The sequence below is a fragment of the Dromiciops gliroides genome, chromosome 1 (assembly GCF_019393635.1).
Source record: "Dromiciops gliroides isolate mDroGli1 chromosome 1, mDroGli1.pri, whole genome shotgun sequence".
In the NCBI taxonomy this organism is placed as follows: Eukaryota; Metazoa; Chordata; class Mammalia; order Microbiotheria; family Microbiotheriidae; genus Dromiciops; species Dromiciops gliroides.
In genome coordinates, this window is record NC_057861.1 from 442537476 (window position 1) to 442563366 (window position 25891).

Consider the following 25891-nt stretch of genomic DNA (forward strand, 5'->3'; position numbering starts at 1 on the left):
GTATGTTGTCCTATGCAATATGCAGATAAATACTTAATATTGAGGCTTCTGATGTTGAAAGTGATGCTACTCGGGGCATCAGTGGATAAAGCATCGGCCTTGGATTCAGGAGTACCTGAGTTCAAATCCGGCCTCAGACACTTGACACTTACTAGCTGTGTGATCCTGGGCAAGTCACTTAACCCCCATTGCCCCACAAAAAAAAAAAAAAAAAGAAAGAAAGTGATGCTACTTTCATGATTTCTGTTTTTCAAGATATTAGGATCATATAGAACTGGAAGGGGCCTTAGAGACCATCCAATCCAACCCCCTCAATTTAGAAGAGCCCTGGGATGTTAATGATTTGCCTATGGACACAAAATGGTAAAAACGTCATAAGAAGTTTTTGAACCCAGGTTCTTTGGTTTCAGTGGTCTTTCCATTGTACCACAAAGCAGAGATATTTTGGGGTTTCATTTCTTAACCTTTCTGAGATGCTGTTATAACCCACCAAAACACTGATGTTACTCTTAGAGAGAAAATATTGGGCTAAATGAACCATTCTAAGAAGCCAGTATTATGTTTATGTTTTAGGAGGAATGTTATTGAAGAACTCAGTATTGGTTTAACAGTCAGTCCTAATAGTTAAGCCTTTGAATTTAAATCCCAAAGCTCCTCTCTCCTGCTCAGAATCATCTTTGTCTGTAAAAAACAAAACAAAAGAAACTTCAGCCTACATAGGTACAGCTTTGAATAGTAAGGAAAAGCTGGTTGTCTAATTTATCATGGAAGAGGAAAGTGCTTGTACAATAAGCAACATATATTATGCTTTGCTGTCCTTCCTGTTTTTCCTAGTTTTAAAATATAGTCATTGGGATATATTTAAGTGTCCAAGCACAACTCTGAGATGCTGAGTGGCATTAAAGGGATGTTCTGAAATCAAAGAGGTGTCTAGGGATTTGGGAATATGACTGTGTGTCACAGAGTGGGAATACCATGGGCAGCTATCCCATTGTTACATATTCAGAAGTGGAAGAGGGTGTTCTAGTCAGAAAAGGAATTGATATGAGGTAAAGAGGTTATTTAGGAGAAGGGTATTTTGTTTTGTTGAGAATGTGCCCTTTGGATGGGAAGGGAGAGTGTGATTATGGGTTTACGATTTTTTTTTAATAAGGCAGGACTCTCTAGGTAGTTCAAACTAATAAATGTTTCGGTTATACCCACAAATGCCATCTCCACCCTTTGGCAAGTTCTCTTCCTACTAGAACAACTTCTATCTCTGAATGTACTACAGTAAGATACCTCCTTATAGAATCCCCAACCTGTGACAAACAGCCATATTCCAAAATCTCTAGTCATCTCCCTTAATTTGAGATGTTAAGAAAAGGTACAATTTCATTCACATTTAAATGTGATTCAAAGAACGTTGGTGTTATTATGCCAGTTGCTTCGAGAGATTAGAAAAAAAAGCAAACCTGTGTTTTTGAAGATCTCGTGAATCACTTCAAGTATAGTTATTCAGTGCAAGACAGTCTAGTTTTCCTGCTCTTAATCTTTTTTTTTCTTACTGTTGTCTTTCTGCCTTCATTGAGGTAATGCACTTAACTACCATTTATTGAATATTTATTGACCTGCAAGATGCCACAAAGGATAAAGGAATAAATAAGACAGGCCCTCAGTTGGGCTTATAATTTAGCAAGGGAGATAAGACATGCATAGAATAACTATAGTATAATGGAGAATACAATAAAGAGAGGTACAGAAAACATGCTTTGGGAGTTCAGAGAAGATTACTTCTGGCTGGGGGAATGAAAGATTGTTTTCACAGAAGAGAAGGCCTTTGAAAGGATGCAAAGATTTTGACAGGCAGAGAGGAGTAGAGGGCATTTCAGGCAGAAGGAACAGCATGAGCAAAGGCACTGAGATGGGAAAAGCTTAGGTTTCTGTGAGGAACTAAATAGTTGGCTAAAGTTACTAAAAGGGGAGTACTATAAAATAGGACTGGAAAGTGAGCTTGGGGCTGGATTACAGAGGGTGCTAAAAGTTTAGGTGAATAAGGAGTTTGGATTTTATTTGGCAGGCAATATGGAGCCATTATAAAGATTTTTGAGCAGCAAAACAAAGTGACATAATCAGAGCTGTACATTCAGAAGTGGGGCAGCTTGGAGGTGGAAGATTGGAGACAAGAAACCCGTTAAGGATAATTTTACTTGTGAAACAATGAATGGCACTGGAGAGGGTGTGGCAGACTGACATGATTAAATCCTGGTCTGTGGGATGAAGGGGAAGGAAACATAAGAGGTGACTCGAGATTCCTGACTAGGTAGCTTGGCATTATTTTACAGAAAAGAAGGTCAAGCTTTGGGAGCATGATGATGTGTTCAGTTTGGACAGGTCTAGTTTGGGAGACATCCAGGTGGCAGTGCTAATCAGGCATTGCGAGTGAGGATCCAGGGACTTTGGAAAGATGTGTCACTTTCAGAGCCTCTAGAAGAGATGGGATTTGTTTAAAAAGCCCAATGACTCCTGTTAAGTCTTACAATCCAGAACTGACAGTAGTCTGCATGAAACCTTTAGGAGAACTCTAGGGGTAGTGGGTCCATTGTGTCTTACATATAGAGAATTACTTGGAAATAGGTTAGACTGGAAAATGAAGGAAATGGGATAACTCAGAAGTGGATAGCTTGAAGTATAAAAACCTATCATGTACTGTCAGGTTTTTTTTTTTGTAATACAGAATTAGGTTGTAATTTAGATATATTATAATACCCTTTCATTGTTTCAGAATAAAATCAACTTTCCTTGCACCCTATTCCTTTATCAGGTACCTCCTCACTCACCGTTGGAAAATAGGGAGACCATGAAGTACAATAGTGATTAAAGTAAGGTGGTAAGATGGTAGAATTCAGTATGTACAAACCACCGTTCCCTTCCCATACAAGTCAGATTAATAGTGTTTCAGCTGTGCACAACACATTTTTTCAGTTCAGAAAGACAGCAGACAAATTTGTCTGATAATCCATCCCTTGTGCTTCACAGTGACATCTTTGCTGTTCAAAAGTTAAAACAGAGAAGAACAAAGGCAGAACTTAGAGAATCTAGATTACTAAAGCTCTTCCTGAGTAAGGGTGCTGTTTAGCTGATACACAATTCAGGTGTTATCTTATCTCTTGTGTTTTCCTTTGGTTCTGAAAAGTGTCAGTCTCACTTGAAACTCTGTAATTAGAACTGAAGTATCCTTGGTGAAAGATTGGTAAAATGTTCCAAGACATTATGGATACTCACTCAGCCTTACTGCCAGGGTTGGCAGAAATAGAGGGACCATTTAGGAGACTATATTACTAAGGTTTGTGGGTTCATCTTTTATTTTTTATTTTATTTTATTTTTTTGGTGAGGCATTTGGGGTTAAGTGACTTGCCCAGGGTCACACAGCTAGTAAGTGTCAAGCATCTGAAGTCAGATTTGAACTCAAGTACTCCTGATTTCAGGGCCAGTGCTCTATCCACTGCACCACTTAGCTGCTCCTCATCTTTTATTTTTAAAAAACATTTTGGAGATGGAGGCTGTACATTTTCTTGAGGAACTTTATTTGACTTGTAGGTTAGTCAGTGATATTCATTTTTTAGCTTCTTAACCTACATCTCCTACTGTAAGAAAACAGAAAGTAGAGAGAGTGAAAGTGAAATTCAAATGAGTCACTTTAATACCTTCTATAAATCCCAGAGAAGAAATTACTGCAAATAAGGAGTTTAGAATGAGAGTATCTTTTTGGTACTTATCTGGGTAATGAATGCCTCAGTAAAGGTAATGAATTCATTCATAGTATACCTTTCCTTATACCTTATTTCATAGGCTCCTTTGTTGACCCTTGAAACCTAAGATTCTTAGCTTGCATGGATAATGGCTGTAGGGGATCAACACCCTTGAACATTAGCTATATCTTTATATTTCAGGAAAGCTGGTATCAAAAAGTATCTACACTCGAATTTTTAAGTGAGCTTCAAAATTAATAGAAATTATTATTTTAACAGGTCTACAGAAATATTCTGTAATTTGGGTCATTCCTTTCCCTTAAGCTTTGGAATATTCCAACTTGTAAAAAATCTTTGGAAAGTTAAGAATTTTCTCTGGCTTTATATTAGCTCACTCTACTGATAATTTTTTTGCTAATGCATAGTTTTGGAAAGACAGAGACAAATAGAGGTACAAAATTACTCATGCTTTATCTGGTCTTTCAAATAAGTTTATAATTCCTTTGGTCAGCTAGAGAGAGCAGATATAGTAAGTATAAATGCTTTTGCATAATGAAAACTATAGGAATGATTACATTAAAATCATATTTTTAATGTGCTTTAAGAAAGATGAAGGTAAGGCATGCCTTTTACTGTTGTTGTTGTTACCTAGAATAAATACTGAGCAAGTCAGATAACTCTTAATTTTATTTATAGCTTTATTTTCCTGAATTATTGCATGATGATTATTGCTTTAGGTTGAATGGTTTGGGCTTACTGACCATATATTTGCCTACCAATTGTATCTATTCCTACTTTTGATTTTTTTTTTTTAATGAAGTGAGGGATATTTGATATATTCAAGATTAACTACCACTGCATTCACCCATCTTCTGTTTTGTGCTTTATATTTTCTTTTTCTTTTCTTTTATTTTAAACTAAGGTCAAACTAAACAGTGACACCAGGAATCTAATTACAGACTATTAACAGCATGTGCTCTGGGCTAATCTTTTATTCTGAAATCACTTTAGGTATCAGCCTCCTTTTTTTCAACAAGGGAGCACTTAAGTTAATTGCTCCATTAGAAACATGTAGTTAGCCCTTTCTGATCTCTAAGTCTGGCTCCCTCACGGAGCTGCAGAAGTTTGAACACCTGCAGCAAAAGCAGTCTGAAAAGGAGCCATAACTAACCCCTTCTCCCCCCACAATCCCTTAGCCCCCAAATAAAAGCAAAAGTTCAGAACGGTGTTATCAATGATACTGTGTTGTAACTAACTTTATGTGACCTAAGTGAGTTGGCTACTGCTTTATCCTTATCGCAGGCCAAAAGAGCATACACCATTCTTTGTAAAGTTATTTAAAAGTGTCTTGTTTATTCGGAAGCAACTGTGAATGGCATTTGTTCAGTGTAGATGGAATCAATTGCATACCAGCCAACAGCTGATTTCTCTTCTGAGTGAGAAGCCAAGAACTAAAGGGACAAAGTGCTAAAGATCAGCTACTCAATTCTCAACTGTTCTGGCCTCTCAATAAAGCTACTGATGCACCAATTTGGGGTGGGACTCAATTTTTCCCACCTGCAGGCTGGTCTCAGATCCCTGGCTCCGACAGGGTGAGGTGCACATAGTAGTGTGACCTTTATTGCCCTTAGAAACAAAACACTGGCTTTCTTATGGCCCTAATCAATCAGTTCTTCTGAAGAACTAGACTTCAAGTAGTCTAGGGACCAAAAAAAAAATTCTAAGACTGACTACTCTCATTTACAGAGATGGTGAAAGCAAAGAGGCCATTGAGTTAGTCTTACTGAATTTTAAAAGACATTCTAAGACACCCCTCCTTCTTACCAGTAGTGGACTCATAGATGCTTTGTATTTTACATTTAATAAGAGGCTGACTTCAGTAAGTGGAATAATGAAGTACTTTCAAGTCCTCTTTCAATAGTATATTTTCACAAAATAACTTGTGAGAACCTCAGTTGATATTCAGAAAACATTTGAGAGGATACTGAGGTTTACAATACTTATGTGATGCTTGAACATCACACGTGGTCCACTGCTAAGTGCTTAAAAATGGACTTGACCACTGAATCTTACTTTGCCAAGTCTGCCTCTCAAAATATTGTCATTTAAGGGCAAACCAGTCCAAATATAAGCAAAAGGTTTTTAGATAAGGGTTTTATATTCTGACATTGATGGAAGAAAATAAAGTCTAAAAGAACCATTTTTTCAACAGTATTGGAAAAAATAATCAGATTCTCATGTGGTTTTAGCAATATTATTGAGTAACCCCATGCCATTGGGAATTCATTCTGGGCTGCTGCTGATCCTACAGAATATGAAATTAAATGGATATAATAAGCTGACAATTGATTTGAATTACGTAAGCATTTCAAAAAATATTTTACTGTTAATCATTTTGTTAATCACTGTAAGTTTTCACAACCTGTCATATTCCCAAAGACAGCCATGATTTTGTTGTTGCTATTCAATTGTTTGAGTTGTATGTGACTCTTTATGACCCCATTTGGGGGTTTCTTGGCAAAGACAGTGGAGTGGTTTGTCATTTCCTTCTCCAGCTCATTTTACACATGAGAAAAACTGAGACAGATAGGGTTAAGTGCCTTGTGTAGGGTCAACCAGTAAGTATATGAGTCCAAATTTGAATTCATTAAGATGAATCTTCCTTATTATTTCAGACCTGACACTCTATCCACTGCACTGCATAGCTGCTTCTATCATACAGTCATTCATCCTATTATAATTTGTATTCCACTTATTGTGTGTGATATCTCACTGCTAGATTGGAAGCTCTATTAAGACAGAATATATCTTGTTTTATCTTTGTACCTTACTCACTGGCATAGATATTGTACTCTGTACACAACTAAATAGTTATTAAATTAAACTGAACCACATTTCTTTGGAAATATTTAAAGAGAGAAACACCTTTAAAAGCAAGTATCTAGAAAAAGAAGAGCCAACATGTCTTCATTAAGAATAGGAAATATCAAGCTAATGCCATTTCCTTTATTTGACAGGGTTACTAGCCTGTGGGTAGATTAAGGAAATAAATATAACTTATCTGGATTTTAGCAAAGTATTTTATATCATCTTCTGTGCTGTGCTATTCTTGTGGAAGGATAAGAAAGACATGAGCTAGTATGATAGTAAAGTTAGGTGGACTTAGCACAAGGTGATTGACTGGACCTAAAGGAGGCACTACTGGGTAGAAGTCAGTTTAGCAGGATACGTGCAGTGGAGTGACCCAGGAATTCATTCTTGGTTATGTATTTAACATTTTTATCATCCAGTTCGTAGATGATAAAAGGTTCAGAGAAGGATAATATGCTGGATAATTAAGTCAGGATTCTAACAGATCTTGACAGGCTGGAACATTGGGCTGAGCTGATGAATACGATGCAATCTAATAGGGATAACTAATTCTTATACTTGAGTTAAAAACAAATGCACTTTACAAGATGGGGAGGCAGTCAGACAGCATATTGGGTTGAAGCTCAATGAGTCAACAAGATTAGTAAAACAGTCTAGAAAACTAAGATGATAGACTACTTAAGAGTGACATAATGTCTATGGGTCCCTTACCCCCTTGTCTGTCTTGCCAAATTTCAATCATGGATGATTCCTATCACTTGAGCTAGATTTTTTCAGGCCTGCCTTTACTATAATTTGCATCTTTGAAGCTGATATAAAAGACAACTTCTTCTTTGGTCAAACGTTACTTGGAACATACCATATTTCAGTTGTGCATTCTATATTTCATCACATTTGTGTTTGCCATGTTTTATGTGTCATGTTTTTGTTAATTATTGCATATAATATTGCATAATGTGCTCTGGGCACTTGGGGAAGTAGAATTTTATTTGTTTTCATATTAGAGATATTGGTCTATCTTTAATAATATTCCCCTTATCCTGATCTTCCTCATTTTTTTTTGTGGGGCAATGAGGGATAAGTGACCTGTCTAGGGTCACACAGCTAGTAAGTATCAAGTGTCTGAGGCTGTATTTGAACTCAGGTCCTCCTGAATACAGGGCTGGTGCTTTATCCACTGTACCACCTAGCTGTCCCTTCTTCATATTTTTTTTATCCCATTTTCTGGATTCATGGAAACCTCAATCTTGAAGACACTGAATTCCTGGCCAGCCTCCTCTCTAGTAGAGGGTGCTCCTCTCATCTCTGTCCCCCATGCCTGAGGCCAGGAGGAAGAGTAAGCAGAATTCATGCTTTATTTTATACTCTTCACTTTCATGTACATTACACTCCAGTGAAACTGAGTGTATCCCATACTTTTGCAACTCTATGCATTTGACGGTTTCCTTTTCTTGAAATGTACTTTTGGCCTATCCCCATCTATTGAAATCTTATCCTTCCTCTACAGCTTAGCTCAAATAAACCTGTTTCCTCATTGATTTGAAAAAAATGTAGCAATTATACTTCATGAAGTTGTTGTGACAAGATATTTTGAGAAGCAAAGTGAAGTAATGAATGGACTGCTGGACCTCAAATCAGGAACAACTAGATTTGAAACCTGCTTCTTCTGATCTCAGTTTCCTTTTCTATAAAATGGGCATGTAAAAATACTTGTTGTACTTAACTTATAGGGTGGTTCCAAGCAATTACAACATGTAAAGTGTTTTGTAATCCTGAAATTTCTTTGTAAATATCAGTCAAGTCTTGTTATTGAAGGTGAGCTCTAGGGTATTTTTTTCTTCCTCTGAATGATCTTGGAGCTCTCTTTGAATCTTTCTTTACGGCCCTTGCCACATTCTGCCTGTGTTGTGCTTGTTTCTGTACTTAATCTCCCCTTTCTCTACAATCTCTATAATTGGATCAAGAGACATGTTTTACTCATCTTTGTACCCCCTAAAGCACTGGGCCTTGTGCATTGTAGCTACTCAAATATTGCTGAGCTGAATTAATTCAGAAATGGTTTCTAGCTGGGGTTTTATGACGGTCGTTTTTTTGCAAGGTGCTTCTCTTTAACCGATTTTGGGTCTGTGGAATAGTTCCTTTTTAAGTGATTAATTCACACTTGTTAACACATAATTATTATAACTGTAGGCTCGGTGACATTACATGTTTCTTCAAAGACCAGCTAAAGAGAGAAGAACTAAATTCAGGTTTTCTGATCTGAAGGAGGCCAACCTCAGGGGCAAAAAGTTAATTAAGTTTTAACATTATCTTTGTTCTGAATCTGTATTGAGCAGTGTGACTGTGTTTAAGATGTTTTATGTTAATACTCCCAATATATAACTTGCTAAGAATATTTTTTGCAATATTGAGTTAGTAATCTGAATAGAGATTATCCATATCTGAATAAAAGAAGTGCCTCGTATCCTGGACCAAAATTCTGCCTCAGACACTTACTAGCTGTGTGACCCTGGGCAAGTCATTTAATGTTTCTTATTTTTAGTTTCATTACATATAAATGGGGAGAATAGTAGCACTTTTTGAGGATCAAAATGTATATATTTTTGAAAAGTGCTTTGAAAACCCTGAAGCATGAAAAATAAGTGATTATTTTTATTATTGTTAATATAAATGTTATGTTTAAAATGAAATCTATTTGAAAGGAACCCCCCCCCACACACACACACACTACATAGCTATCAAACTATTAAGTACAAAAAATTTACCCTAGTTACAGTCCTCAAGAAGGTTTTCAATAAGCCAGATTTGGGGGAAAATTGCAGCCCAAATCCTGGCAATATGGCAAATTGTCTATCAAAATTCATGACATAAGATTGAAGATAGTCCTACCAAGCTGTCACATGCATGTTTTTGGTTAGAGGACCCGAAGGGGAAGGAAAGGAAATAAGCATTTATATAGTACTGACTATATGCCAGGCACTGTACTAGACACTTTTTATAAAAAAACAAAAATTTCATTCAACCCTCAGGACAACCCTGAGGTATTATTATTATCCTCATTTTCAGTTGAGGAAACTGAGGAATGTCTTGCCCAGGGTCACACAGCTAATAAGTGACTGAGGCTGAATTCAAACTCATATCTTCCACACTGTAGACCCCTGAGTGCTCTTCATAGTGTTGTCAGCTGCCTATGGCTTTTATCTCTTGTACTTGAGTATATTTTAGTATACACACACTGTGAGTAGAATATAACACATTTTGCTATAGTAAGTATTCTGTAAAACTATAGAAGAGTTACAAAGCATCATTGAATTTTGAGAGCAGCAGAATTAAGCACAGAGCACTTAAGCTAGTTTTTTTAGGCATGCCTTTACTATATTTGCACCTTTGAAGCTGACTTATAAGGCAAGTCTTTCCTTGGCCTGGCATTACTTGGCACATGCCAAATTTCAGATTGTGCATTCTGCATTTCAACATCTTGGGATCCCAGTGAATTGTGTTTTCCAGTTTAGGAAATACATGTTTCACCTGTCAGGTTATTGTTAATCATTGCATATATTATCATATAAATATGCTCAAGGCATTTGGGGAAATGAGATATATTTAGTTAGAAAATTGTATTCTATATAATATATATCTTGTTATATACATACACACATATTTAAAATATGTACATACATACACACATGTATTTTAAAATAATCTACACACATCGCAAAAAAGGAAAAGGACCAATTCAAATGAAACAGTGGCATTTAAAGATAATTTAATAATATTTCTAATAGTCACTTTTACGATACACTGATTTTCAGGGAAAGGTAACAGTGAATTGTAGATAATACTGAAACGCTGCAGCTAATTCAGTATGTGCTCCCAATGCATGAATGTCTATCTTATAAAATGAGGGGGATAGGGTAAATGATCTCATACAATTTACACAACAAGAACAAATACGTTACAATATTCTTGTTTTTCTCTCTCTCAACCTCAGCCTTCCCCCCTCCTTCTTTCTCTCCTTCCCTCCCCTCCCCTCCCTTCCCTGTTTTGCTCAGGCTGAAACTGTAACAGCACATGTGCCTATGGGCTGATCCTGTGGGAGCTTTGACCTGCTTTTTTCTGACAGAGGTCATTTCCCCCCTTCCTTAACAAGTGGGTGGCTTCTGTGTATGTGCTTGGTGTGGGGATGGGGGTGGGGCGGCAGGAGGTGCTCCTCTGGATTCATCATATTGATGGTGGTCTTAGTGTAGACACCTGATTGGCTTAGCCCACTACAGTTCAGAACTCTCAAGAGATCTGCCAGTTCAGCCTCTCTGGTAGCAGAGATTACAGGTGTGTGCCACTAGCCCCTTTGCAGCTTTAAACATTTTAGTAATCTATAATATTTATAGAAAACTGGGACTTGTGAGGCCTTTATGTACTATAAACCTTTTAAAAATGTGTATTTTCCAGGTGTCCTGTCTATTAAGGTAATCATTATAGAGAAGATAATTAAGAATTGAAATATACTAAATTTCCTGTCACAATAAAAATAAATGTACTAGATGGAAAACTGTTGAAATGTTATAAAATGTTATAAATCATAGAATTTAGATATTACATGGAAATGGAGGCTGATATTGGAGTAATGTATCATTTGAAGCAGTTCATATTTCTAAGCCTACAGATGCTCTTTGCTTTTTAATTAAAACATTGGGTAATCCAAGCCCAGTTAATTAAAACTCTATTTCCCCCCAGTCTCTTATGTTTTGAGTTAATGAGGTTTAACTACACTTGTGCTTGCTAAAACATGACTTGTTATAGAGTGGAATTCCCTGTAAGGCAAATCTGTCTTGGATCTTGTCAAGGATGTTTATTATTAGAAGTACTAAGTGGACCTCATTATAACACTGTAACCCCTAAAACAGGCTCCTGTGACATAGAAAGAAGATCATAGCAAAGCTGCTCTGGTGCATTTATGTAAATTGGTTTACCATTATTTTCCTTTTCATGTAACTAGAATTTTGTTTTTTTTAGTGTATAATTTTTAAGTATATGCTCTGTGCCCAGGTGTTACTACATGGGCAGTGCTAGAATGAAATCGGCAACACTTGAAGATTATGCTTTTATTCAGTAACAACAATGACAGTTGATAATATATAGATCTTAAAGATCTTAAAAATTTATAAATCATTTTCCAGACAGTGTCAAATAGGTAGTGCTCCAGGCTGCATAGCTTTAGAACCTGGATTTTATCTGTTTGGCCTTGGTTGTTTAGGTTCTGTGGAACTCCCAAGTTTGCAGACTTGGAAGCCAATTCATTAATTGGCAACAACAACAATACGAATAGCTAGCATTCATAAAGTATTTTAAGTTTTGCAAAGCACTTTTCCTATGTTGTCTTATTTGGTTCTCACAACAATTCTGTGAGGTACTTGTTACTATTTCCCTCGTTTTACAACTGAAGAAACTGAGGCTGAAAGAAGAAAATTATTTGCTTAAGATCACATAGCCGGGGCAGCTAGGTGCCACAGTGGATAGAGCACCGGCCCTGGAGTCAGAAGTACCTGAGTTCAAATCCGGCTTCAGACACTTAACACTTACTAGCTGTGTGACCCTGGGCAAGTCACTTAACCCCAATTGCCTCACTAAAAAAAAAAAAAAAAAAAAAAAAAAAAAAGATCACATAGCTACTAAGGGTTTAAGGCAGAATTCCCATTCAGATCTTGACTCTTAAGTTTAGCTCTATACACTGCACTACCTAGCAGCCAATGAATGCCATAAATAGACTATAATTATGGGTTATGTGGTAGCATCCTTCTTCTCGATATTTAGTTACCTAGATTGAACATAGAATTAGAACAAAGGGAAAATGTTCAGGTGCCACCCTTCATTACCATAACGAAAATCCTGCTAAACTACTTGCATATTAACTCTTTGACCTTTTTTGTATCCTCATATATAAAATGAGCTTTTGCCTTATCTTATCTGGAACCAAGCCTCCACGTCACTTCTTGGCCAGCTCCTCTCCATGCTGCTTCTAACTTTGGCCATAGTTTACATCTTTCCTGAGCTTGGAATCTTGGATTCTGAGGCTAGGCTCTGATAGGAGGGCTTCTACCTTATCTTGCCTGGAACTAGGTGTCTACACTACTTCTTGGCTATCTCCACACCATGCTCTCTCTATTCTGGCCATCACCTTTCCTCAAGCTTTAGTCCCACATCACCACCACAGCTAGTCTATAGAATAGTTCTAATTTAACATCCCCAAAACTGAATTCATTATTTTTCCCTTAAAATTCTCTCCTCTTACAAACTTACCAATTTCTGTCAAAGACCATACAATCCTTCTGATATCCTGGGTTTATAACTTCAGCATTATCCTCAATTCCTCTTCCTCATTCCACGTATGTAATCAACTGCCAACTCTTTCCATTTTTACCTTCATATCTTTCCCATTTTTTTATCCTTTCTCTCAATTCATCTCCTCACCTCTTGCCTAGATTATTGCAATAGCATCCCAATTGTTTTCCTTGCCTCAAGTCTTTTCTTACTCAAGTGATCTCTTAATTACCAATTTTAATGACCATTTCTCAGTCTTGATTCATCTTGACTTCTCTGTAGCATTTGTCACCACTGAGCATCTTCCCCCAGGTATTCTCTTCTCTGAAGAGTTTTTGTGATAGTGGTCTCTCCTGAATCTCCTTTTGGTTTTTTTGTTTTGTTTTGTTTTGTTTTGTTTTGTTTTGTTTTGTTTGGTGAGGCAATTGGGGTTAACTGACTTGCCCAGGGTCACACAGCTAATAAGTGTTAAGTGTCTGAGGTCGGATTTGAACTCAGGTACTCCTGACTCCAGGGCCAGTGCTCTATCCACTGCGCCACCTAGCTGCCCAACCTGTATCTCCTCTTTCCTGTCTGATTATTCCTTCTCAGTCTCCATTTCTATTTCTTCATCCAGGTCATACTCCATAACTCACAAGGCTCTGTCCCTAGACTCTCTTTTGTTCGCCATCTGCACTCCCTTGCTTAATAGTCTAATCAGCTTCCTTGGTTTAGTTTTCATCTCTTTGTAGATAATTCCCAGATCCATATAGCCCTGATCTCTCATCTAAACTGTAGTCTCTAGGCAGCTAGGTGGTACAATGTGTAGATCATTGGACTTGGAATCAGGAAGACCTGAGTTCAAATTCAGCTTTAGACACTTGTTATGTAATCCTGGGCAAGGCACTTAACCTTTGTTGGCCTCAGTTTCCCCATCTATAAATAACAGCACCTACCTTCAAATGCTATTGTGAGGATAAAATAATTTTTACAATTGAGATAATATTAACAATTATTAATATTGTAATAACATTACAATTAAGATACTATTTACAAATTACTTTGCAAACTTTACAATGCTATATAAATGTTAGCTATTACTACTCCTGCCACTGCCACCGCCACCACCACCACCACCACTACCACCACTACCACCACTACTACTACTATTACAGCCAACCACCTTTTGTGCCTCTTGAATTGGATGTCCTGTAGAAATCTCAAACTGAAAGTGTACAAAACAGTACTCATTTTTCTTCCACAAATCTCCCCACTTTCTAATTTCCCTCATACTATTGAGGGTAACTCCATCCTTCCAGTTGTCCAGATTTACAACCTCAGGGTGATCCTTAGCATAATTCACCCCACATTTCCATTTCATCACCAAATCTTTTCGTTTCTACTTTCACATCTCTTCAGTGTGTCCCTTTATATCTACTTATGCATCTATCACCCTAATTCAGAGCCTTAATACTTCTCACCTGAGCTACCATAATAGAATTCTGTTTGGTCTCTCTCTACTTTATTCCATCTTCCACTAGCTGCTGAAGTGATTTTCCTAAAGAGTTGGTCTGATTACATCTCTTTTTACTCAATAAACTCTAGGACCACTAGTTACTTCAAGGATCAAATAGAAATTCTCTGTGAGGCATTTAAGACTCTTCACAATCTTGTCTCTTCCTTATTCCAGTTTTTTTCTCCACACTTCATACCCCATTCCTACGTTCCAGGAATGGTACCGGCTCACTTTCTATTCTTTCCATACATCATTCCTTGATATGTCATTTCTTTTCTCTGTTCCTTTGCACTGGTTGTTCTCTGTGCTTGAAATGCTTGCTCTCTTTACCTCTTCCTCATATTTATTTCCCTGCCCTCTCTTCATGACTCATTTCAAAGCCCACCTTCTGAGGGAGTTTGTTTAATCTCTCCAGCCTTCCACCCTATGATTACCTCCCTTTTACTTTGTAATCACTTTGAATGTGCTATTCATTTATATGTTTAGTCATTAGTAGATAAGCTCCTTGAGGGAAAGGACTGTTTATGTTTTTGTCTTTCCTTGTATCCCTGATGTTTAGTACAGTGTATATAGTAAGGAGCTAATAAGCGCTTGTTGCCTGTCAAATGTGAGTCATTATTACTATTATACTTTCATCATCTGTTTAGAGTACGCCTTCTTGGTAACACTGACAAATTCTTATTCTCCAGCTGTCTTTTTTTCTTGACAGATGGTGGGATGTTGCCCAATATCCTCATCTGTTTCAGCATCATTTCATAAAACTTTCTAATTATCAAATTTTCTTTGATTTTTTAATTTTAGATTTTTCATCATATTGGTAGATATTACTCTAGGAAAGTTTCTCACAATTCTGTCCATGGTTTATGGGGTCTGGAAAACTTCAGTCATGGAAGATAGCATTTACTGACCTTAGTGTCTTATCATCCGTACTCTTGCTTCAATCATGTGTTAAGCAAGATGGGCTTCAAATCAAATTTTATTCCTCAGTGAATTATAGGGAGAAATAGCCAGTAAAGTTATAATTTTGGGATCTTCAACATACCCCTTTTGGTCCTAGACAAATCTAAGAACAACAACAACAACAAAACCCAAGAATGAAATTAAGAAACGGAATAGAATCTTTTAGAAAAGTTAGATATGCTAAATTTCTGCTAATTAATGAATAGGAATACAAAGGAATGAACATACTTCTCATTTCTCTGTTGCCCATTTACAAAAATTGACCATTTATTGGGGCACAAAATCCTCAAAAACATATGCAGAAAACCAGAAACATTAAAGACATCTTTTACAGACCAAAAGACAATAAAATTTCTATTGAGGAAAGTATTAAGAAATCAGTGGAGACAAAACAACTTACTCCTAAGGAATTGATGGACCAATAAAAAAGCATAAAACAATAGATAATGTCATAACTGATCAATGCCATGCATAGTCCTTACTCTGGAGGACCAGTGATGAAATATACTACTTATCTACTGACAGAAAGATGATGAATTCAAGAATGAAACCAGTTTAGAACATGACTAATGCTGTAATTTGTCTTTCTTGACTATGCATATTATTATCACTGTAAGGGTTTTTTATTTTTGTTTTTTTCCCCCCATAGGCGAGGTGGATGTTGAGAGGGAGAGAAAATGCTTATTAATTGAAAAAGATGTAGTTTGAAGATTTTACAATGGCTTTAGTGAGATAATATATAAAAAACACACATAGAAAATTAAAGGTTGCAGTTTAAATGTTTGTAAGCTTGGTCAGGGAATACAGAATGACTGGAATGAGATGGACTTCCTAAGAGAAGCCTTCTTAAAAGGGATTGCTTTTTATCTTCTTTCTTAGAGGTGAGAGACATGGATTGGTGCATGGAAGGGAAGAGGATTTTATAACTGTGGGAAATGCCATGAGTGAAAGCATGGAGTCTATTATGGATGAGGTGTGGGTGGCCAATAGTAAGGAAATGGCTTCATTGGAGCAGAGCCACTGTATTGGGAAATTATGAAAGAAGTTTAGCAAAATGAATGGGGTTTGTTGTTGGAAGACTTTTCATGTTAAATGCAAGAGTTTTGATTTGATATGATAGAAATGAGAACTCATGGTAAGTTAAGTAAAATAATGACATGATGAAAGCTATGAGAAAATTCATCCTTGAAAGATTATATGTGAGATGGATTGGAGACAGGAATACCTTTTAGAAGGCCTTGAAGTATAGCACATTTATAATTAATTTTTTTCTAATATTTTTATAGCCTATGATGCCTTTTAAAAACTTAATACTTGAATATAATTGAGTGTTAATGCTTGGAATTATTACTTATAATACTGGCTTGCCCTGCTTTTTCAAAGCTCTAAACAGGAACATAAATTGTTGCAGATACCAATGTATATTAAGCATTTTTATTGATTGATTTCTTTGTATAAGAAGTAATTCTAGTTTAAAACATTATAAATATTATAGATTAGAAAGTAGATAGTTAATAGAAAGAATATGATGTATTGGAGAGAACATTGGATTTGATATCCAAGGATCTGGATCTATTTTGTGATGTCGAGTAAATCAGTTCATCTCTCTGGGCTTCAGTTCCCTCATCTTCAAAATGAGGGGGTTGCATTAGGTGGTCTTTACCACCTTTCCTGTGATCTTCTTCTCAATGAATAACCTCTTACTCAAAGACTTGGATATTATGCAAATTGTAACAGCAAAGTGTTAACTGAAAATCAGCAGCCATGATTCTCTTTTGAACTACATATTTTAATACTCTTTAAAGTGTAATTGAGGTCATGTTAGAGCTATAATTATATTATTCAACTAAGAACTAATGCAATATTTTGATGGGAAAAATGCATGTGAGTTTTAAGTAGGGATTTCAGGAACTCTTCCTCTTCCTAAGCTCTCAAGCTGCATGGAAGAGGTGGATTATGTTCTTCTGACAAGCAGTAACATTAATTTTCTATATCCAGAGGGCAGCCAGGTGGCGCAGTGGATAAAGCACCAGCCCTGGATTCAGGAGGACCTGAGTTCAAATCTGGCCTCAGACACTGGACACTAGTTGTGTGACCTTGGGCAAGTCACTTAACCGTCATTGCTCTGCAAAAAAATTTAAAATATTTTTAAATTTAAAAAAAAATTTAAATTAAAAAAATTTCTATATCCAAATATATACCACTATAGTTCTATAGTGCATAAGAGAAGGCACCTTTCTACACCTTACATATTCTCTTTGCTGTCTAAAACTTTTCACAGTCTGGTTTTAAGATTCCCTTTGTAAGCTCATTTTACATTTTTTTTCTTCATTGACTATGTGTTTCAGCCAAACTTGTTCTTCCCCATGTTGACATTCCATCTTCTCCCTCTTCCTATAGGTTCTCCCCCATTCCTGTAGTGTACTCTGCTCACCTCCACTTCATAAAAACCAAGTAAAAATAATTTTTGATAGAAATCTTTCTAACATACATTTCATACATTTTTTGCTTCTTAAATAGATTGTGCTGATAATAAGCTAAGATATTTCTTAATGAGTCAACTAGGTTATCGTAATCTTCAGTTGCATTATGCTATAATATAGTGGTTTCCTTACATCAGTTGGGTACATTTTGAGTCATTTGCCCCTATGTTCTAGATTACTATGTTTTTGGAGGGTTTTTTCTGTCTTCTTCACAGTGAACTGTTGTTTCTTGCTTCTGTTGGTGCATAAATTACTAAGAAACCTTCTTCTAGCTTCAGAGTTGCTGTGGACTTGAAAACCAAATAACTAAACTTCTTAAATTATATGCAAAATGAAAGTAAATGGGTTTTGAATGGCCTTTGGTGCTCTACTCTGAGTGTGGAGTCTGTGCTCTGTATCTTAGACACTTTTTGAGTTTCATGTTTCTCAGCTATATTCTGGATAGTTGAAATTGTTGGATAAATAATGTTTTAATGTTGCCACATCCATTTTGACTGTACAGTTTTTTTCTTTTTAATAAGCACAGAATCCTTCAGAATAGAAAGACTAATTTAAATGATTATTCTTTTTCCGTAATAGGTGAATGAAGAATGGAGCGGAATGTGAGCAGAATCCATATTGTTTCTGAACCCAGCATAATTTATTTTCTACAAGTATCTTGGGAAAAAGATCTAGGTTCTGGTTTTGACATAACTCTTACAGATGGTCAGTCAGCATGGAGTGGAGCAGGTAACAATAAAAGCAAATATTCAAGTTTAAACTGTCAGTACCTTATTGATAGCCCAAGCTTATCTGATTTTAAACAAGGTAAATGCTGAATAATTTAATTATTTTTATTTGCAAATGGAACACTTGTCCGATGTTATTGTCTATAATTATAGTTTATGACCAATGATGAAAATGATACAAAATATACTCTCTAAGAAATATTTTTCTTTGCTCTGGGATTCAGGTCTCTGGATATCATTGACTTTATTTTCAGTAAATGTTCTTTACAAGGAACTGTTAATATGTTTTCTTTTTTTGGCATAAATCCTTGATATTTGTCACATTCTTTTCCTAATCAAGAAGCACGTTACAAAATCCAGGCTAATTTAAGGAGTTGTGGTAATTTTTATATAAAATGAACTTAAAATAATTTTTACTTTGATTTTCTTTTTAAAAAATAGATATGGTAACCCAATTATTAGCAAAGATTTTAGTATTTTAAGAGTTGTCCAGTATTTCTAAGACTCTTATAAAATCTTATAGAAATACTTAGATTCATTGATCCATCCCCTGCACCATAGTCCTGCTTTGCTGCCTTAGCAAGACATAGAAGTGACTGTGGGCTTTAGAAAGCCAAACCAATGGGGTGCAAACTCTGGCAGGACCTAACAGGGTAGAAAATCTGGGGATGGACCATTTCTCTGTCCTCTGAGAACCAGCCCTGCTCAATTTAGAGAGGCTCATCACCAATGGAGGTTATTTACACGTTCTAGCTATATACAATTCTTTAATTATGCTATTAGAAAAGAATATAAGTAAACACATCAGTTTACTTAATGTGAGTCTTCTTGGGGTTTTCCCACTCACAGCAAAACCTCCTGGAGGGGCTGTATCCAGCCCCCGTCTGACTCTTGAGCTGAGAGGACCCTGGCTCGTCTCTGTTTCCTACTTGAAGGTGGCATGTCCAGAGCAGGAAATCTGGTTTATTGCTAATTCCTCTTCTAGGCAATCCTATCTCTGCTCTTTGATGGACTCTTTATACATTTATCTAGATATGTCTCTCCCTTTTCAGATGGGACAGGGATTTTTCTTGTCAGAACATAAATGGCCTAGATCTCTTAGTCTTGTCTGAACAGCCTGTGATAATTGAATTTGACATTGAAGGAAGATTGCAGGTAAGAGCCAGGGCTGACTTTTTCAGCCTTAGCAATTCTCAGACCATCTACTGAGTAATAGTTTTTTCCAGTCTGCCTTTCTGGAGGAAGTATCTACCTAGCTAAATTTATAGATCCTTGAGGCATTGATTCATTATCTGAAAGATATTATTCTAATTTAATCTTGTGAATAGATTTCTGGCACATGAGTCACTTAATAAATACTTCTTGATTGATTGATGACATAGAATAATTCATTTTTAATCTTAATAACTTTTATATACATCAACATTTAACAAAAAAGTTTCTTTGTCATTTGTAGGAATTCAAATTCTATTTATGTATTTTCCCTTGAATTTCACCTTTACAGTCTAGATCATCATACTAATCTGAAAAAATGTCATTCTGTGCATTCTCATAAATGAAGTGGGGTTATTTTTGTTCAGAAGTCTATAGCTTGGTTGCTTGGAAATCAGAAAGAATTTTCTTATAGAAAGAACATTAGAAGCATTAGAGAGATTCTCTCTTTCAAGGAATTATAGCTATCTTCAATGAAATTGAGCCATAATGCTAATAGTACTACAGTAACCCATTGCTTCCATGGAGCAAAACGAGTTTTAGTCACCAAGGGGGCCTTCCATCTCTGATGCTCAGAACACATCTCCCTTACTATAGTTCTGTCTACACTGAAAGATGCCTCTTTTCTCCTCCAATAACTTAGAGTAATCCTCATAGCAGCAGTGAGGTAAAGACTTGGGACAATCCATGTAAAGGACTTGGCAGTTTTTAAAGTAGTATGTAAATATCAGTAGCTCTTGTTATTCTGTTTGGGTTAGTGCTTAGGGGGAAGAGAGTAGAACCTAAAGAGAAAAGCCCTTATAATAAACTTCAAAAAGTTGCTCATAAAAATTTTTATGTGCAAAACAGTATATTGTTAACACTTATAGTTAGTGTGGAAAGATCTAACATGAGGTTCAATATTGACCATGATTTGTATTTGATAACAACAACAATAATAATAACTAACATTTATATAGCATTTATTATGTGTAAGACACAGTGCTAAGCTCTTTATAATTATTATCTCTTTTGATACTTATAACCACCCTGGGAGGTAGATGCTATTATTTACCTCCATTTTATAGATGAGGAAACTGAGCCAAACAGATTAAATGATTCACCTAGTATCACACAGCTAGTAAGTGTCTGAGTCTAGTAGCTTTGACAGCTTAAGATATTAAGCAAAAACTTTACAATCAGCTTTACAATCAATTTATGTCTTTGTATGTTGTAGTCTTCTTTTGATATATTTGTAAATAAAGATTTTGTGGAAAAGGTTAAGAAAATCAATCAGCAAGCATTTATAAAGGACAAGTTACTATGTGCCAGGCATTGTGATAGGTCCTATGAACACAAAGGTGAAATAGTCCCTGTCTCTGGAAGTTTACATCATTTTAAGGTAAAACATTTTTATTTTTAATTCAAAAGCATTTATTTTTTATCCTCATTTTCCCATCCCACCAGAAAAAAAGAAAAACAAAATACATGGTCAAGCAAAACAAATTCCCACATTGATTATATATATATATATATGTGTGTGTGTGTTTATATATATGTCTATCTATATCTATCTATATATAAATAAAATCCTGTTTCTTGAGTCCATAATCTGTCAGAAGGTCAGCAGCATTCTTCATCAATGGCCTTCTGGAATTGTGGTTGGTCATTATATTGAACAGTGTTCTTAAGTCTTTCAAAGTTGTTTGTCTTTACAATATTGTTGTTATTCTATAAATTGTTTTCTGTTTCTGCTTACTTCACTTTGTATCAGTTCATACAAATCTTCCATGTTTCTCTGGAACAATTTAAAAAATTATTTCTTATAATGCACTTATGTTCTATTACATTCATATAAAATAATTTGTTCAACCATTCCCCAATTTATAAGTATCCCTTTAGTTTCTTGTTCTTTTCTACTACAAAAAGAGCTACTATGAATATTTTCATATATATGGGTCCTTTTCATATATCTTTGATCTTTTTGGTTTATAGACCTAGTAGTCGTGTTGCTTTGTCAAAGGACAAGCACAATTTGGTAGCTTTTTAGGCATAGCTCTAAAATGTTTTCCAGAATGGCTGAACAGATTCATTGCTCTATCAACAGTGCATTGGGGCAGCTAGGTGGTGCAGTGGATAGAGAACCGGCCCTGGAGTCAGGAGTACCTGAGTTCAGATCCAGTCTCAGACACTTAACACTTACTAGCTGTGTGACCTTGGGCAAGTCACTTAACCCCAATTGCCTCACCAAAAAACAAAAACAAAAACAAACCAGTGCATTAATGTACCTATTTTCTCTTAGCATTTCCAAAATTTTCCTTTTTTTTAATCAAGTTTGCCAATCTGAAGAAGATTTGAAGAGCCCCTTTTAATTTCTGATCCACTAAATCCACTGATTAGTTTTTCATTAACAAATATTTAATCTATAGTCTTGGAGGGTTTTTGTTTTTGTTTTTGTTTTTGTTTTTTTGTATTTGGGGGTGGGAGTTTACTACTTTTGCCTCAAATGCGTTAACACTGTGTTAACTCTTAAAGTGCTTGGTAATTGGGCAGCTAGGTGGTGCAGTGGATAAAGCACCGGCCCTGGATTCAGGAGGACCTGAGTTCAAATGTGACCTCAGACACTTGACACTTACTAGCTCTGTGACTCTGGGTAAGTCACTTAACCCTCATTGCCCTGCAAAAACAAAACAAAACAAAAAAATAAAATGGTTGGTAATTGATGTCATGTGATCATAAATACCTATAGATTATCATATGGCTTTTATGAGAATGTCAGCAATAGCAACACAACTTATGATAACTTTCTTCTAACAAGCATAAATATAAACTCAACCTTCTCATCATTAAATAACAAATCTACATTTGTATTATCTTGGAGAAGTTTTCAGACTTATTGAGAAAATTTGTGGTAGATTTCAGTGGACCAAATACTTTTTAAATCAGTGAAGTATTAAAAAAATGAAATGATACTATCAAATATCTCTAATCGGATGAGAAAGCTAAAATTCTATTTTTAGTTCTGATGTAGATTGCTTGTGCTCTGGAGCTTTGAACTGCAGTGGGCTAAGCTGATTGGTTATTTGCACTAAGGCTGGCACTGCTAGTATGGTGAGCTTCCAGGAATCCAAGACTGTCTGCTCAGACAGCCTGTTTGAATGAGCCCGGATTGGAAATGGAGCAGGTCAAAGCTTCAGTGCTGATTAATATTGGATTTGGGCCAGTTTGTAGATTCTCTATAGGGAGGCTCAGTCTTTAAAATGATGATGATGATAAAACAAATTAGAGTACAAATAAAGGATAGTGACCAAGATGATAGGTAGTCTGAAAACTACAGAAGATTAGGAACAACTGAGGGAATGGACAAGTTAGCATTTTATTTTTTTTTAATTGGGAGATAAGTCACATGGAAGATGGAGTAAAGTTTTTCTGTCCTTATTTTTACAATGGGAACAAGAGCTAGGACAATGAATAGAAGTTACAGGGAGAAATTTTGGCTTCATGTCAGTAAGAATCTGCACTAGATTGAGCTATATAACAGTTGCATAGATTTCTTTGCTAATATTTAGGAAGGCAGGTTGAGTTATTGGAAAAATTGCTGATTTTGGAATTAGAATATCTAGATTAAAATCCTGGCTCAGAATCTTCCTACCAGTGTTCCCTTGCACAACTTAGATTAATTTCTTTGGACTTAAATTTCTTCATCTTTAAAATGAGAAGATTAGACTAAGAGGCCTGTAAGGTTCCTTCTAGGTATGATCCTATGAAGTTCAGTTATCTATAGATATTGCAAATTTCTTTAAATCTTGTTCCACTTAGATGCTTGAATAATCCACAATAATATTTTTTGTAAGAAATTGAATGCTTTTCTAATGAGGGTAGAATATATTAAATGGAGCTATTTTATTTACTGTAAAATAGTTTTTAAATGGGTTTGAGACTTATTTTCTAAATTTATATATCTGCTAGATCCAGTAGTGAAAAGTGTATTTCAACAGAGAAATACATATTTTCTCTAGTTATAATTTTGCTTGAAACTTAAAAAAAACCCCTGATATTTTCTTATAGTGACTGCATCTGAGATTTCCAGGGAAGCTGATGAGATGGCAATGGAAAGAGACAAGTATGTTGATGAACTGAGAAAAGCACTGGTACTGGGAATAGAACCAGCTGATGTGTACAAATTTGATTTTTCTAAAGAGAACTGCTATTTCTCCTATGAAAAAAGCCTGAAAGATGTTTCTGTAAGTAAAATTTTCATAATATTTCTCATGATAAAATGTCAAAACTCTCAACAAGAATTAATCATGTTGACTAAAGAAAGCAAATAGAACATTGTGATCAGAACATATGGCTCATAAGCACTAATTTCTGAGTGTGGGTACATATAAAAATATTGCATCAAAAAACTTCATTAAGGATTTGTGAAAATTATTTCAGTAATACATTTTTATCGATGTTTAATACTAATACTGTTGTTTTTTTAAAAGAAATTTTAGGTATATTCTATCAAGGGACAGAACTTACTATTATTGCTATAGTAAAGTAATTACATGATTATTTTTTGTCAGTGATATTCTTCATGATAATGCCAGATGTTTTATAGATATTTGTATGATGGAGTAGTTTTGTTAAAGTCAGCTTGGAAGTTGTACACATTTAGACAGAGTAGTGTCAGAACATGCTTGGGAAAGTGTTGATAAAAGAACAGAAAAGAATTGCTATAAATATTTAAATTGTTATATTTAATTTCCCTCTTTCAATCACAGTATGCTATAAAGTATCAAGCATAATCTAACAAAAGTGAAGGCATTTTCTTAGCATATGCAGTTAATTAGAAAACACTGAAATAGAAACAAAGTCAAATAAACTCATTAAAAATGTTTAAATGTTTTTCTATTAAATTGGACAACCTTTCAGAAACTGGATTGGGTTTTTTTTGTTGTTGTTATTTTAATCTCTGGATGCTCATTCATGTATGAAGCCTTTTGTGAATGGAGTCTAGTTCAAGTTTCATATATAAATTATTAATGACATTTTGTATTGGAACTAAATTGAACAACAAGGATTACACTCCCTTAGTCCTCTATGAATTAACAGATTATCTCTAAGGATTATATGATTTAAAATGTCCTTACCCTATTTAGGAGTATATCCAACTTAGCTAGACTGCTATTTGGACAGCACATATCTGATTCCATCACTGGGCCCAGACTCAAAGCCTTCCTAGCAGTGTGCTACCAGGGTTTTCTCTACTTTAAAATGAGGATTCAGAGTAAGAATTTAATGGAGGGTCTACATCTATCTATATATGTATGTGTATGTTTAATCTTGAATTCTTGGGGGCAGCTAGGTGGCACAGTGGATAAAGTGCCAGCTCCAGATTCAGGAGTTCAAATCTGAGTTCAAATCTGACCTCAGACACTTGATACTTATTGGCTGTGTGACCCTGGGCAAGTCACTTAACCCTCATTGCCCCACTTTTAAAAAATCCTGAATTTTTATATGTGTGCATATTTGTATATATATTCTCACATTAAAGATTTAAACCTTTTCCCAAAAGAAAACTAGAAATAAAGAAAAGCATCTATGCCCACTTACTAATAAGTGTTCAAAATAGGTCTATATATATTCATATGTCGGACCCATTTATAATTAGTGTTATATAAAACAATTAGTGTTATATACAAACAATATTGAAAAGTAGCAAAATCACACGGCATCATAGAATTGAAGAAGGTGAAAGGACCTCTACAGGTATTTAGTCTAACCCCATGAGGTGTATGGGGTATTCAGGGGGACCAGCTCCCCTGCTGTGAGGGCTTGCCATGCCCTTTTCAGGGCTGCTCCTCTACCTTTGGTGTCTATCTTTACCCAGCTCTTACCTGCACCTCCAAGAAGCTGTAGCATGCACAGCTCCACACCCTAGTAAAACCATCTTGGCAAATGGGCTAAACCAGGTTGAGGGTAACCAACAGGGCTCAAACCCATCAGTGAGTTAGGTGGATGTCTACCCTAAGCATGTGAAGACTTCCCCCAGAGGAATGGGTGGATGAGAAGGCCATGAAGGTGACTGAAGCAGGCTCTGTGGAGGGCTTAGAGCTTGGTCAGAC

The 25891-nt window shown here is 35.8% G+C and overlaps 1 protein-coding gene across 3 annotated transcripts in view; it reads left to right on the forward strand.

Moving 5' to 3' along the window:
* XRCC4 (X-ray repair cross complementing 4) overlaps positions 1-25891 on the forward strand; it is a 364483-nt gene that overhangs the window by 16394 nt on the left and 322198 nt on the right. For 2 of the 3 annotated variants that reach the window (XM_043976414.1, XM_043976413.1), the window contains 2 exons: positions 18439-18588; positions 23847-24022. In XM_043976414.1, the coding sequence (XP_043832349.1) occupies positions 18450-18588; positions 23847-24022 (315 nt within the window). In that variant the 5' untranslated portion in view covers positions 18439-18449. The remainder of the gene's footprint in view (positions 1-18438; positions 18589-23846; positions 24023-25891) is intronic. The other variant, XM_043976415.1, reaches the window with a different exon arrangement.